Here is a 16,595-nt window from a genome sequence, read left to right as displayed (position 1 = left end):
CTCAAACATAATCGTCTTCACTGAAGCCCTAACTGGCTTCTCTTGAGTTCCCAGAGAAAAATCTTTATCCAAAATTTGGGCTGACACTTGCTACATTATCTTGTCATTAGTTATTTACATGTCCCACTAACTGATGAATTTCTGCAGACAAGGATTTTGTCTTTTCACCTTGGACTCTCTAACAGTTAATGATACCATATCAAGAATAATGGAGCTACCCAATAAATACATGATGAATGGATGAATAAAAGCACGCTTAGGAGCTTTCAAAGAATGAATAGTTCAGAAAATGAGAGGGGTGATACAGCGTTTGGAGTAAAACTGGAGGATATTAACATGAGGGCACTTATTTGATACTAAATAGACTACGTTAGGCATATTTTATTTATATGGGGACAATGTTAACTCTGAAAAGCATGATTTTATTGTGTTCTTGAATTAATGTGAAAGTAAATAATTAGGCAGAATGAGACAAATAATCCAGACCATTTCTTTCATTTTGGCCTACCTAACTAACACTGCCACAGTGAATAAAAATTTGTGTAGTTTCACATATACCAAGTATTTTTCCCACTTATTCTCATTTTCTCAGTTTGTAATAGATCACTCAGTGTCTTTATTCCCCTAGAGAACTGGATTATTTTCTTTCCACAAATCCATAACGTTCAGGGCTTTACTCATTTTGTTTCTAACAGTGTGTAACGCGACTTCCCGTTACTTGCTTAGGACATGCCTGTTTATTATGTCGGGGGGGGGGGGGGGGCGGCGCGGAGAAAGGGACTGGAGGAGAAATGAGAACGCAAATATAAGAAGAGGTTGCAAATGTCAGAAACTCACCTAATTTCATGGTTGATTTCATTTTCCAAGAAGGAAGAACATGATTCATTAGTGATAATAACCAACTTGTTATTGACTACCATTTACTGAGTGGACGATTCTCATGTAACGTGTTGTCTAATGCCGAGTGTGGACAGGCGAAAGGCATCAGCCTAGAGGGTCATAAAGCTGTAGCCGCAGACCATCATAGCAGCATCCAGAGACGTCTCTGTTGAGGTCTGAAGGATGAGATGGCACCAAGTTAACGAGAAAAGAAGCAGAAGTAGGAGGCTGCAACAGTTCTACAAGAGAAGTGACACTGGTCTGCATTCAGAAGTTGCAATGACTATGAAAAAAGAAGTGGACTGAATTTAAGAGAGATGCAAAATGCGCATTTCACAGCACTTGGCAATTTATTGCAGGTAAAGAAGCAAGAAAGAGGGAGGAGATGAAGATGGGATCAACATCACTGGCTTGGGCAAAAGACATACTGAGGTAGGGAAGATAGAACTGAGAAGAAGTTTGTTAGGTGACAAGGAGTTCAGCCTTGGGCATATTGGTTGTCCTTGCATGGGAAATATCAAAAAGGACACATTGATATATAGGTTTTATATATAGATTGAAGAGATGGATGATAGATGACAGATAGATAGATAGGTAGGTAGGTAGGAAGGAAGGAAGGAAGGAAGGAAGGAAGGAAGGAAGGAAGGAAGGAAGGAAGGAAGGAAGGAAGGAAGGAAGGAAGGAAGAAAGAAAGAAAGAAAGAAAGAAAGAAAGAAAGAAAGAAAGAAAGAAAGAAAGATGATAGATAGATAGATAGATAGATAGATAGATAGATAGATAGATAGATAGATAGATAGATAGCTATAGCACAAATAACATGAGTTCCATAAAAAGAAAACAGAAATCACAGGGGAGGACATTATCAAAGCAACTTTTCAAGGAAATTTCCAGAACTGTAGGATGAGGTTTGTAGACTAAACGAGCCTACCAAGTTCCCAGTGTGAATGTAAAAAGACCCACACCAAGGCAAATTAGCATAAAATTTAAAACAGTGGGGAAAATAAGAGGTGACAAGCCCAAGAGAGCAAACAGATCACATACCAATGGAAGTTTAAATGGCATTAAACTTCTAGATAGCAACCCTGGAAGCTAAGAGAAGCTACATGCCTTCACAGTTCTGGGGGAAGTGGTTGCCACATTAAAATTCTGGATTAAGCCAAACAATCAGTTTTATGAAGAAATTTTCAGCGTGGAAGATATCATAATTTATCGCCTGACCACCTCTCTCTGTAAACTCAAAAAAAAAAAAAGTTTTACAAAAATAAGAAAACAGGACAAGAAAGAGGAAGATATGATGGGTCCAGCAAAAAGGGACCCAATATAGGAGAGAGGCAAAGGAATTTCCTAGAATAAGGAAGGGAGATTCCAGGATGACCGCCCTGAACAGCCCTGGAAGTTACCAGTCCAGAATAAAATGGAGAATTGAGGGCTCCAGGAAAACAAAAGGAAACCTTTTACATCATAGTTAAAAGAGAGCTGTGCTCTGATAGAGAGTTTGGAGTAGAATTAGCAAATATATATACATAGAAATCTAGGCAAGCGAAAACTAAGGCAGCCATTAAGTTCAGAGAATACAAAAAGTCGTACAAGTAAAGAAATTGCTTAGTTGTGAATAATATTTATGTAGCTGTAATAAAATGAAAAATGAATGTTGAATTAGCCAAAAATTAGAGAGATAGTCTAAAAGGGAGCCTATAGAAAGTAAACTTATCATTTTCCATAGTAGGAAGCTATTAGGTCTAAAATGTAAATATCAAGAAATAGCAGTATAAACATGTTATTCAGACATAATATATAGAGATAAATACTAGGAAAAACCACTTAAAAAGTTGAAAGTGATGAGTATGAATTAGGCATATAGAGGCTGGGGGACAAGATACTGTTTTTGTTTAAAGCCTTTTGCAGAATAATCTTTCAGAAGGTACAGATGTAGAATTCAGTTTGGGGTTTTTTTGTTTGTTTTGGGGTTTTTTTTGTTTTTTTTTTTTAGAAAAGGTTAAAAAAAGGAATGCAAAAGATGACGAGAAAATAGTGGAGTGGCTGGACTGTGTTGTGGCTTCAGTTGCAGCTGGTAAATTTGGTGGCCCCATCTGTGCCATGTACTCTGTCAGACTCAAGGTGACAGCTGGATTAAGCAAGGGTTGGTTTTGGCAGCCAGCTGTGACCATGGCGTTTTCTGCTGCCTCTGTGATATCAGAGCAAGAATGTGGACAAGAGGACAGCGGGAGTGAAGGATATTGGGATTGACTGTAGGTTAGATAAGAAAGGCGGTGAGGACAGCAGGAGGCCTGTAGTTTTGGGGAAAAGGGATGCCTAGTCCAGATTAGGAAAATGAATTGATGGAGTGGCAGTAACATAGCGAGACGGCTGGAGGATAGAAGGTTGTGTGTGGGAAGTGGGCATGTGAATTTTGGAGGTGAAGTTTCAGGTGATGACACAGTCCAGGGTGATGCCCCGGGGGTCTGGTTAAAGGTACCTGTCAGGAGTCGCAGATGTCAAAGGACTGAGAGGCTGGGATGCCACGTGAATAATGCCTGATGTCATTGACATTTACCAGGATGATGGCAGGACCTGGGGTAAAGAGGAAGACTGCACCTGGGCGTAAGCACGTCAGCTGAAACTTTGAAAATTCCATGAAAAAGCACTTTTACATGATCATGGGGGCCTCAGGTCCTGGTGGGGTGTTACATATATTAGGTAGTTTGAGATAAGTTGGATGAGGAGGATAAGGACAAGTGGCGACCCTTTGAGAAGTTTGCTCTGAGAGAGGTTGAGGACGCAAGTGGGAAAAGGAGGTTATTTAACAAAGGAGCACAGAGTTCTGTGCAATGTGGTCTAAGAGTCGGAGACAGGAAGGTCGGGGCCAGGGTTGAAAGAGAGAGAGAGAGACTCACTGGCCTCCAGCTTTAAAACACAAATGGTTCGTGCCATTCCTTGGTCTTTTGGTCGTACCCCAAAATAGTAGCATCTCTGTCCTTCTACCCTGGCCCCTGACTCTGTTCTGAGTGTTCTCACCCTGCCCCATCCCACTTCCCTCTTATGGAGTCAGATTCACCTGGATTCACAGAGCTTCCGATGCCACTGGGCAGACAAGTCACTGGAGTCGTTACTTCTCAGGACTCACCGAGGACACTTGGGTCCAATGAGATGCAGGCTGAAATGAGGGCCGGAAGTCACAGGGGCAGATCTTGGCTCAGCCCCATTCTGGTAAATGTGGCGATGTTACAACCTGCGCCCCTTTGGTTTCTTCATTTGCAAAGTGATAACACCAGCAATCATACCAACAGAGTTTGGAGTGGGGTAAAGTGAGACAATATACAAAGAAGCAACTGCAGGCTGGTAGCCGGCATTTGTAAATGTTTATGATAAATACACTCCATGAAAATATAATCCTCATGACATCTTGCACCGCTTTCTTTCACTGGAACACTTCCTGATGCATACTTGGTGCTTGAAAATGAATAAGAATGTATTTGGGGCAGTTGTAAAGCTTTTGCACATATATAATATTTGTCCAAAAAAACCACAACAATAACATTTCTTCATCCTTCTGTCCTTACCTTTTCATTACAATCTTCAGAATTAAATGATTCCTTAGGCTTATCCGAGAGAATAATTAGGTCTGTAGTATAAGTCCAATTTTTGTAGGCCTCCGTTTTAAGATGGAGACCTCCTTTATTCTGCTTTATATCCTCAGCTATGTCTGTCTACCCTCATGCATGCAATAAATGGTTATTAAAATGGGATGAACCTTAAATAGGTTAAAATCCAGTCTCTTCTCAAGTATATATAGTTAGATACCTCTCTCTCTCTCTCTCTCTCTCTCTCTCTCTCTCTCTCTCTCGTCCATGTTCCCCTTTTATTTGATATATTCCTTTTAGATAACATTTCCTTTCTTCATTCTCTTCAATCCCTATCAATCTTCCCTTGGAATGTCTCCCATTCTATTTGTCTTATAAGTGACGTCAGAATCCCTATTTCCGATTCTATCATTTTTTTCCTATTCACCTCCTTTCAGTTACATTGGCCTGATAGTAATTACTTGCATTGTTGCTACGTTCACATTTCACTTTTCTTCTTGCTCCTCTCAGGCTTCTTTCTGTGGCTTTTCACGTTCCCATAGTCTGGGAGCGTGTCTGTAGGGCGGGGGAAGATTCAACCCCATCTCCTGTGCTTTCACAGATGTGTGGAGGAGAAAGTGAGACGTGAGACGTGAGATGAGTAGGGGATAAAGCCTACTGCTGTGTATATTTCTTTATCCTTTTTTGTTTCTTATCTTTCCTTGCTTATGCTAGATTTACTTGCAGGAATTTGTGGCCTATTGTGTGTGGGGTTAAGAGCCTGTAAAAATTCTCTTTGATCTTTTTTGATGTGCTTATCTCTTTTTATGAAATAAGTATATAGCATTCTTCTAACCATTATCTTAAATCTACCATTTCTCCCATTTTGATGTGCTCAGTGAGGATCCAGAGTTAGCCATTGTCATTTGTCATTATATTTTTTTCTTAGATGACAGCCTCACCCTCAGCGCCAGCCCATCATTCTTGGTTGGGCGGCTTTGGTCATTCTCATGGCACCCGTGCAAGTGGTCTTTGCTTTAAGAGTCCATGATGAGCGGGTCGTGAGTCACTTTTATTATGTCTAGTTCAGGAGTAAAATACAAGATGGCACTTCTCTCAGCAGTTGTCAAAGTCACTGAAATCACTGCAGAAGGCCCCCGTCCACAGGAGAAACTGAGCTGGTACATTATTCTTTTCTGAGGGACTGTGTAGGGGTTGCCAGGCAGCATCTTTCAACTTTAGGCCTTTGGGATGCTTCTTGCTGCTCTGTTTATAATGAAACATTTTAGGGTCGTTTGGATTTGTAGTAGGTGTCTAGAATTGGGTGAATATTATCAGTGACAGTGTTTCAATTAAACTCTATGGACTTCTCCTCTGAGACCAGAGTGAGACTGGCATTTCTTCCTCCTCCACTGCCTTCTTCCGTTCACCCCAAAAGCTCTAGCCGTGGGGCTCTCAATTTTGTATATATGCATTCTTTTACATAGCTCGGAATCTCCATGCACATAAGGTATGCTGAGGTGCACAGGGAGTAGTGTTGACCAATTACAACCCTGTGAGGTGTGTGTGTGTGTGTGTGTGTGTGTGTGTGTGTGTGTGTGTAAATCTATATCTACATCTATATATCTATAAGCTATTTTCTCTGGCTGGCATTGTGTAATTCAGGTCTTGTTTGGTTTTAAGTTACAGAAATTGAATTCAAACTGCCTTAGACAAAAAAAGGAAGGAAAGAAGGAAGGAAGGAAGGAAGGAAGGAAGGAAGGAAAGAAGGAAGGAAGGAGGGAGGGAGGGAGGGAGGGAGGGAGGGAAGGAAGGAAGGAGGGAGGGAGGGAAGGAAGGAAGGAGGGAAGGAGGGAAGGAAGGAAGGAGGGAAGGAAGGAAAGAAGGCAGAAAGAAAGATCAGAGGGATTTGGGCTCACATACTGAAAAGTTGAGGGGATGATGCCAGTGTGAGGTATGGTTGAAACCAGGTTGTATATAAACAGCATCATCATGAATGTTTTTCCATCTCTTGGCCCTTCTTTGCCTTCTCTTGGCTTCTTCTTCAGAAAGGCTCTCCCTAAGTGGAGACAAAGATGATCAACAGCAATTCAAACTTACACTCCATCAGGTTAGTCATCTATCACAAAAACATTTATCTTCCAGTAATTCCAGCAAAATTCTCAAGGCAGGGCTGTCCTTATCCCAGCTGGGATCTTGTTCTCATTCTCAAACCAGGAACGTCGTGGAGCTCTGATTGAGTGAGTCTGGGCCCCCAGCAGAGCTCTGATTGAGTGGGTCTGGGTCACAACGCCCCCCCCAGCAGAGCTCTGATTGGAGGGGCCTGGGTCACAATGCCCACCCCCAGCAGAGCTCTGATTGGTGGGCCTGGATCATAAGGCCCACCTCCAGATCCACTTGGACCAAGTGGAGGAAAGGGTTGATCCACCAAAGACCAGCACAGGTGCTATTAAAAGAAGCTGGTCAGGCCAAACAAGAGACACCCACTAGAGGCATACAATCTGCACTGTGGGAAGAAATCAGGGTAACTCAGTGGGGTCTAAGGAGAGAGTGCTGTTTGAGAAGAGTTGGGAAATTTAGGAAAAGTTGCGTAAATAAGTGACAGGGACTCGGGACTAATATAGGCCAAGCAATTAGTGCCTTTTTGGTGAGTAAAAAGTTTTCCTCATTCAATCAGTTAGAGATGGAGTGATAGCTTGAATAATAGCTCTCTCCCTCTCCACCCCCCCCCCCATGCATCCATTCCCTAATTTGTGGAACCTATTAATGTTATCTTACATGGCCAAAGGGACTTTGCAGATGTGACTAAATTATATGTCTTGAGATGGAGAGATTATCCTGAATTATCTGGGTGGACCCAATGTAATTACAAGGGTCCTTCTAAGAGGAAGGTGAGAAGAGTTTGAGGAGAAGGACATGGGAGAACAGAAGCAGAAACTGGAATGATGTGCTTTGAAGATGGAGGAAGGGGCCGCAAGCCAAGGAATACTGGAAGCTGAAAAAGCTAGGAAACAACTTCTCCTCTGGAACCTCCAGAAGGAACCAGACCTGCTCACACATTCACTTCACCCAGTGAGGCTGATATCATGCTTCTGACCCCCAGAATTGTAAGAGAATACATTTGTGTTGTTTGAAACCACTAAGTTCGTGGTAATTTATTCCAGTGGCAACAGGAAACTAATCCAGAAACTTGAGAGAAGAGAACTGAGCTGCAGTTGAGGATGTTCAGGAGTGGGCCAAGCTGACAAGGCAGAGATTGAGCACTCCGGCCTAAGGGCACAGGATAGGCGAAGACACAGGAGCAGCTGTGAACTGTGGTGTCACAGCAGCTGCAAGTGCCGAGGAAGTGAGATCCTGGAAGTGGCTCATCCCATGCCACAGAGCAGGGACTTCCTACTGAAGACTCTGGAAAGCTGTGGAAAGGCTTTTCACAGGACAATCATATGATCTGGTTCAGGATTAAGTGGTACGGAGGATGAGTTAAGTGAGTTAGGTAAATATGAGGAAGGTCCGAGACAAGACAAAGAAATCACGTGGGAGATGTTTCTAGTTGTCCCAGCAAGAAAAGATGGGACTGAGCTAAGGTAAAACGTGAGGATGGTTAAAGGGCCGATTCAGGGGCTACTCAAGAGGCAGAATCAGAAAGACTCAGTGACTGACTCAATGTGGGAGGAGAAGGAAAAGGACCCTCTGGCTTCTGGTTTCAGTGACTAGGGGAATGAGTGACCAGGAAAGAACATATAGGAAGAGGAGTGGATTTCAGAGGAAGATAATTAGTTCCATTTGGTACACGATGACCTGGTCGTCTAGTACGTAAGTGGTAACGTCTCATTGGCAGCTACAAATAGGTGTGGATCTCAGGACAGATGTCTGGGCCCATCTGGGTTGGAGATAACAGATTTTATAGTCAGTGTATGTAACTCAGTGTGCAAGCGTGCTGAGTAGACAAACGCATCCAGAAGAGTGGATGGGAGAAAACCAAGGCAGCATCCTGGGACCACTTTACCCAGATGTAGGGTAAGGAGCAAGCAGCAGCCAGGGAGTCTGAGGGAGAGTGCCCAGAAGGCAGGAGGAAAACCATGAAACCAAAACCACACTGGCCCTTCTGGCTACTCAGAGGCGCTAGCGTTAAATGGAAGCTGATGGTACCCTTGAAAACATTTGGGCTGAGTCTAAGTCACAAGAAAGCTGCAAAAATAACTGAAAAGCATGGCTAATTGCCATAATTGTCTCTGCCGTCAAGAATTCCCAGCACCACACAGGAACCTTCCAGGCAGTGCTATGCTCCTGGGGGACGGGGGATGCTGAACTTTTCATCAAAGTAATTTTTGCAGAATTGGTTGCACTAGGCTGGCTTCTCTCCTTGCCTTTTCATGGATTAGACAAATTATTTTCATTTTGGTTTCTCTCCTTTTATTATTTATTTCTTACCATAAAAAGAATGTACGATCATCCTAAAACATGGAAAACTTGCAGAAGCATATTAAAATAAAAAATAAAATCCTTCAACCCTACTGCTGAAGTAACCAGTATGAAAAACGTGGCACCTATCCTTCAGATGTTTTTGCATATTTACACGCATAGTACAGATAACATTTTGTGGTATAACAATGGGAGAATACCATGCGTGCTGTTCAACACCTCATTTGTTGCTTAGCATAGACATCTCTCCACGCTGGTACAATACCGAGGTACCGCATTCTTTTTAAGGGGTGCCTAGTGCTCTGGAGTGTGGCTATACCATGACTTATTTCACCGTTCCCCAGGGTGCATTCTGGTTTACACTTCTTTCTTATTGTGAATAATGTGTGAAGCATCTTTGGACACACATCTATTCACACTTGTGCAGTTGTTCCAAAGAGAGAGGTTTTAGAGGTGGAATTGCCAGTTCAAGCCTATCAATATTTCAGGTTTTGCTAGAACTTGCCAAATTGCACTCTGTGAAGGCTAGATGGAAAATTTTGAAGCTCTGCATAAATATTTAGTTTTCCTTTAAAGTATTGTGTTAAGTGCAGATTTTTGGCCTTTCCCGTTTTCCTCCAGCTCCCAGGAGCGTCAGTGCCTCGCCATGTTTGTTGATACTTACAAATCAAAGCAGAGGGAAGGAATAAAAGAGCAAGATTAGCCACAGACCAGACTCTGAAGGGTGGGTGTGCTTCGGTGGGATGGAGTGCTGGCTGGGCTTCCAGAAGCCAAGTCCCAGCCTTTGGTAAGCCCTAAATGCCTGGATAGGACCTGTCGCGAAAGGAGCCCAGTGTGTGTGGGGGTGGGGCGGACAAGAGGGGCATCCACTAAACGACCACGTTGTGCAGGGGGAGGTGTGGCCCACCGGTTGAAGTTTATGTTCTAGTGGGAAGGTAGATAATAAACAGAAGGTGAGCATATAACATACTGGGGGGAGGGGGGGAGTGCTAAATGCTGTGAGGAAGAATGAAAGGGCAGTGGCAGGTGACAGGACGGCTACTTCAGCCAGAGACTCAGGCACGGCGACTCCGAAGATGCATCATTTGTGCAGAAACCTGAAGGAATGGATGATGAGAGAGCCACACTCAAGGTCCAGGGGAAGCATATTCTGTGCAGAAGGAACTCAAGCTACAGGGCCCAGCATGGGAGGAAGCGTGGCATGTCTAAGTGCCAGTAAGGCTGGCAGTGTGGCTGGGAGGGTGTGAGCAGGTGGCAGAGTGATGTCAGTGTGTGTGTGAGTCAGGATTCTTCAGAGGAACAGAATGGACAGGATATACGGGGGTGGGGGCAAAAAATTGTATACACGTGGACACTTTGGTCAGCGTTGCTCAAGCAGTAGTTCGCCGTACTCAGAAGTGTCTAGACGCTGGTGGTAACCACTTTGAGCACCTCTTGTCATTGCAGAAGTCAAACGTGACTTGTATTCATCTTTTGTTATCGGTATATATTGAGTATTACAATTTTAAAACAGTTTTCCTTGCTTAAAATCTGTATACATTTGTTTGGCATCCTCTGTATATAGTATAGTATATGTATGTCATACACATGTACAATTATGGAGGCTGAGAAATCCCAAGGTCTGCAGCCGGCTGGAGGCCCAGGGCAGCCAATGGTGTATACTTTAGCCCGAGGGCAGCAGAAGACTGATGTCCCAGCCCCACTGATCAGGCCTTGAAGGTCCTTCTTCCTGGAGCCTTGGACAGATTGGGGGGCGGGGGCACCGCCCGCATTAGGGAGGGCCCTGTGCTTTACTCAGTCCTTAATTCAAATGTTAATGTCGCCCAGAAACACCCAGAACACAGGTACATCCAGAATAACGTTTGACCAGATGTCTGGGTGGTCCAGAGCCCAGTCAAGTTGACACATAAGATTAACCATCACAGTGTGTCCAGGAAATCGCCAGGGGACCCGGTCATCTGAGCTGTGCTGCACACAGCGGTGGCCACCGGCTCTTGAGCAGCTACTGAGCTCTTGAAAGGTGGCCAGTGTCAATTTTGAAAGGTGGCCAGTGAAATTGAATGTTAGGGTTAAATAAAATATACTATTACATTTAATTTCACTGTACTTTGTACTTTTTAACTGTTGCTACTAGGTAATTTAAAATAACCTAGGTGGCTCATAGTATATTTCTGTCAGAGAGTGCTGGTCTTTAGGGCCTTATTGTGAGGTAAGGAGTTGGCCTTTCACTCTGAGCATCTTGGGAGGTGATGAGAGGGTCCTGAAATTGGGGATGACTTGCTCTGACTTAGATTTTATGTCGTTCAGCTGCTGGTGTGGGAGGGTGAGCTGTAGAGGGGCAGGAGCGGGGCAGCGAACCAGGTCGGAAGCCATAGGAGGTGGAAGGGGTGCTGGCGACGGGCTCTGCAGAGGCAGTGGAGGTGCGGGAAATGGTCACACCTGGGGGATCATCTCAGAGGAGCACCAACAAGCTTTGCTGATGGGCGGAATGGGGGCAGGGGCAAAGAAACAAGTCAAGATAACTCCGGAGCACAGTGAGTGATGGAGGTTGGTGCCATTTACAGAGACGTGAAACACTTGGGGTACGTTAACTGAATCCCATGGAGCATAATGGCAGTAGGAGGAAAAAATGGGGTAGGGGGTGGAGATGAAAGGATGAAACAGAAAATTCAGGCCTTAGAAGATTTAAATCAACCAGACTAAGACAGCTTGTCCACAGGCAGAAAAACAGAGGAGATGAAGACAGGTCTGTGATGGAAGAGCAGAAGGCAGGTGGAGAGGATGGGAGGGGATGAGGAAGGTGTGATGGCCTGAGGGAAGAGGCGCCCAATCAGGCTGAGCAGAACAACAGAGAAGGAAGTGGGAGTCAAACACCCACCTCTTTCCCAAACTCTGGAAGTAGGAAATCCCTCCCCCAGTCGTGTAGACACGCACACACGTACTCTTACATGCACACAGACGTCCTGTAATAGTGCTTTTGGAGCTGCAAGTGGAAAATTAATGTATGGGAACGCATTAAAACTGCATAAAGCTACAGTACAATGAAAGACATTATTAATAAGTTTTAAAAATGAAAGACTGGGAAGTATAATTTGTGTAGCAGGCAAAGGATTAATACCCACAATAAATGAAAAGTTCTTACACATCAATAAGGAAAATGGGCAGAGGATTTAATTAGGCAATTTTCAAATGAACAAATGCACATGACCAATATGAAAAGTCTCAAAAGTGTCTGGCAAAAATAAAAATGGTGGAGTCTTCGATGTCAGTAGGGCGTGACGGGTGTGGAAAGAGTTGCTCTCACACACCTTTTGTTCAGAGTGCAAATCAGTAGCTCTTTTGGAAGGACAGTTGAGCTACGGTAGCTAGTAATATTGCAAATGAGCAGACTCTTAATGCAGCAAAAGCTCTTCTACGCATTTGTCCTATAAACGTACTAGTACATGTGTGCAAAGAAATAAGTAGAAGAATGTTTACTGTAGATCTATAAGTACATTGATATGAAAAAAAGAGCTTTCTAAAAAGTACGGGTAGGCAAAAAAATCGCAGTATGTAATCTATTCTGTTAATTAATAGCTGTATTTGTATATGTGTAGATATATTTATAACCTAGGGAAAAAGTCTGGAAGCACCAATGCCAAGTTGCTAGCAGCGGTTCCCTCTGGAAGAGGGGTGAGATTGCAAGGTTTTGGGGGCTTCGCATTCTGAATCTAAGGAACCCAAGTTTGTTTCTGAAATGACATAAGAAACGGCTGAAGTGGAGGCAGCGCTAGGTCCATCCAAGTCTGCGTTATGTCTCCAGTCTTCCACCCGTTGTTCCATGACTTGTTGACCCAGGTGATGTGAAGATGGGTGTCCGTGCCCAGCACACAGGGAGAAATGCCCCTGTGTCCCACGGGCCCTGGACAGCTTGAGGAGCATCACCTGCTGTCCTCCGCCGTTTATCCCATTCTGCTGGGCAGCTCTGCTTCCAGGAAGGCTCAGCTGCAGCCCAGAGAGCTGCAGGGCTCAGGCTCCGTGGGTCGCCTCGGGACCAGCTGCCTGCAGATTAAGCAGAGGCAGACCACATCCCCGGCTTGGCCCTCCGTGACGCTGACGTCAGCAGTCGTTGTGTTCCACGGCCTCTTCCAGCTCTGTCTTCTGAAAATTAGTTTGTGCAGTGAGAGGCAGGCAGACGGAAGGAGTTGGTGGCAAAGGACAGGACAATTTTAATCCACAGATAGTTCATCGTGGTCATTGGGAGGGAGTGACCTCCAGAGATAGGGGTGTTTTTCCTCAAATCGGAGACAGCAGTGTGCTTGTTCCCCTGACCTGCGACAACTAAATTTCTTCTGCTATAAACACGTGTCACTCCTGAAGCACGGGGTGGTGACCATAGCAACAAATCATCCAAATATTTTGTTCTGTTTGCCTTTTGTTAAACCTCCCTTTCTACAAACACCTTGTGTTACTGTTTCGATTGTAACTAGCTTTCTTTCTTTCTTTTTCTCTTCTGGAACTATATATAGGAACAAAGAAAGAAGTACAGAAAGATCACGATGCTATCAAGCCTGCTATTTCCTCTCCTAAGAGAACCGCAGCTTCAACCACCAAGCTTCATTCACCAGGTACTGAAGAAATGCGATCTGTGTTATTAGGGGAGAAAACTTGAACTTGGAATTCATTTATTCAAATGTCATTAATGGAGCAGTGCCAGCCCATGTGACACGTGTTATTGTTACAGGGCCTGACGTACATATACTGGTGTTTCTGACTCCAGAAGAAATGAACTAGCTGTTGGCATCATTTTATCTTAAAAAACAAAATATTATCTTGCTATATTGAAGTGCTAGAATCTTCTCTATGTAGGACTATCTGCTGTTCCGACAGCATGTAGCAATAATTTGTAATGGAAAAATAGACTTGGAAAATCTAACCTCAAGAGGTAATATTTTCTAAAAGGAAAGAAAACAGCAATAGGTATGAAATACTTGTTATTTTGTCAAAGAAGAAACCACTTTTTACAGTCAGATATGAATACACTACATAACATGACTTGAAAGTTGAAAATTGTTCATTATGAGTATCATATCTTAAGGCATTAACCCCTTTGTCGACTAGAATACACTATTACCTCAGAACATTTCCTTTAAGCATAAAAACAGTAGCAATAAGGGGGGCGGCCGGTTCACTCAGTTGGTCAGAGCATGGTGCTAATAACACCAAGGTTGCTGGTTCAATCCCCACATGGGCCACTGGGAGCTGCGCCCTCCTTAAAAAAAAACAAAATCGTAACAATAATAACAGCTCCTATTTGATTTCCCACTGTGTGCCAGACCCTGTCTTAAGCTCCTTAACTGTATTAATTTATTGAATGCCCTCAATAAGCTGCGAGCCAGGTGCTATCACTGCCCCTCCCTTTACATGTGAGGAAATCAGGTACACAGATTGTCATTAATTTGCCAAAAACCACAGGAAATAAGTGGTAGAGTCTTTGTTTAAACCCCAAATACTCTGAATCCCAAAACTGCATTCTTAGTCACTCCACTGTTAACCAGAAAGCTTGGAGGATAGAAAACATTAATATTTCTGCTTAATTAAAAAGTATCGGAAATAAGCCAAAACCACACACGAGAGGGTCAGGAGACAAAGGCGGGTGCTTAAACAGGGTGGCAAATCAGATCGGAGGACCCTGCATAAATCTGAACCTTGTGGGGGGAAATACCCACCTGGATGAACTGGGAAGAAAAAGAAAGCTCACGCAGCAGGCGGGGCCTGGCCTGCTGCAGCTTTGGCTCCCAGAGAACGTGGGAAGGGGAACAAGCCCCCCTTAGGAATTCTGCACCCCACATCTGACCTGCGGCAGTTTGCGAGCTGGATTCCATGCTTCTCCTGTGGTCTGAAAATTCCTGTTAACGTGCTGTACTAGTACTTGTGTCCGCTTTGGAGAGTACAAGTGAAGTTATTACACACACACAAGGAAATAAGCCACCATGAGTAAGGTCCTTATATTCTAGGGGAAGAGAGGAAAGGTCTTGTGTGAGTTTAGACTTTAAAATATGTATGTTAAAAATTGCCAGGATAGCCAATAAAATAGAGTATATAGTTCTGAAAGAGTCGAGAGAGGAAGAGTTGGGATGAGGGGTAAAAAAAATTCAATCAGTGTAAATGAAGGCAGAAAGGGGAGAGAGAAAAAAGAAAAAAGAAGAAAGGTAAACAGAGGAAAGAAGGGAGGGAGGGCGGGGACGGATGGAAGAAACTGAAAGAATAAGATAGTAGAAATGAACTCTAATATCCCAACATGAATGAAACTCTCTAGACTAAATCAAAGATTTAGATTACCAGACTGGATTTATTTACTGAACAGCCAACAAGTGTTTATTAAGTGCATATCATATGTTGCAAAATCTAGCTTTAGACTGCTTACAAAGTACATCCCTGCAGCATAAGAATACTAAAAGGTTGAAAGGAAAAAGACTGAAATATTTATACCAAGAAAAGCAAAACACAGGAAGGGTTGCGGTGCTGTAGTTTTGAAATGTCTTTATTGTGGTATGGTAACAAATATTAAACTCTGCATATTGAAAGCACACAGTTTGATAAGTTTTGACATAGGTGTACACCCGTGAAACCATCATCACCATGGAGATAGCACATATACTCCTCATCCCCAAAGTGCTCTCGTGCCCTTTGTAACCCTACCCACCTGATCCCCTACACCCCACCCAACCCTACCTGTCACTGTAAGTTAGTTTGCATAATCTAAAGTTTTATAAAAAAGGAATCCCACACTATGTACTCTACTTTTATCTGGCTTCTTTTATTACTCAGCATGATTATTTGGAGGTCCATTACCGTTTGGTGCACTTTGGGGGTGGGGTGGGGGGTTATCTGGAGGATTTGGCCATTATAAATAAAGCTGCTGTGCACATTTGTACATGTCTTGATAAGGTCATCTGCTTTCGCGTCTCTTGGTAAACATCTAGGAGTGGAATGGCTGTGTGTTTAACTTCTTAATAATCTTAAAACGTTTCCCAAACTGTTTCCAACGTGGCGCTACCATTCTGTATTTTCAACAGCCCAGAGGTGGGCTCCTGAGCTCCTTGCTGGCACCTGATATGGCCCGTCTTTTTAATTGTAGACATTGTAATAAGTACACAGTGACACTGTGCTAGTTCTTTGTGGTTTCCATTCACATTTCCCCAATGACTAATGATGTTATGATGTTGCGCATCTTTTATGTTTATTTGACATCTGTGTATATATTCTGTGATAAAATATCTATTCAAATCTTTTGCCATTTTAGGTTTTTTATCTTATTGTTGAATTTTAGGAGTTTTTATATGTTCTGGGTATGTATTCTTTTTCAGCTACGTGATTTGCAATTTCCCCCCCCCCCCACTATCTGTGGCTTGGTTTGCTTTCTAGTGATGTCTTTTGAAGACCAGATATTCTTAATCTCCATGAATTCCCATTCATAATTTTTTATCTTTTATGGGCCGTGGTTTTTGTGTTATCTAAAAAAATCTTTGCATAACCCAAGGTCACAAAGGTTTTCTCCTACATTTTCTTCTAAAAGATTTAGTTATAGGTTTTAGAATTATAGGATCACACACTAAAGTCTCTGATCCACTTGAGTTAATTTTTATATATAGTGTGAGGTATGGCTTGAGGTTTTTTTCTTGCTTGCTTGCTTTCTCTTTCTTTCTTTGTAGAAGGATATGCAAGTGATCTCTACTCTGATCATTATTATTT

General features: G+C 43.1%; 1 protein-coding gene across 3 annotated transcripts in view; it reads left to right on the top strand.

Moving 5' to 3' along the window:
* MTUS2 (microtubule associated scaffold protein 2) overlaps window positions 1-16,595 on the top strand; it is a 533,984-nt gene that overhangs the window by 396,629 nt on the left and 120,760 nt on the right. For all 3 annotated transcript variants that reach the window (XM_081046099.1, XM_081046097.1, XM_081046098.1), the window contains one exon: window positions 13,370-13,468. In XM_081046099.1, coding sequence (XP_080902225.1) covers window positions 13,370-13,468 — 99 coding nt within the window. The remainder of the gene's footprint in view (window positions 1-13,369; window positions 13,469-16,595) is intronic.

This window comes from Rhinolophus hipposideros (genome assembly GCF_964194185.1).
Source record: "Rhinolophus hipposideros genome assembly, chromosome: 4".
NCBI classification, from domain to species: Eukaryota; Metazoa; Chordata; class Mammalia; order Chiroptera; family Rhinolophidae; genus Rhinolophus; species Rhinolophus hipposideros.
This window is presented reverse-complemented; position numbering and strand designations above follow the sequence as displayed.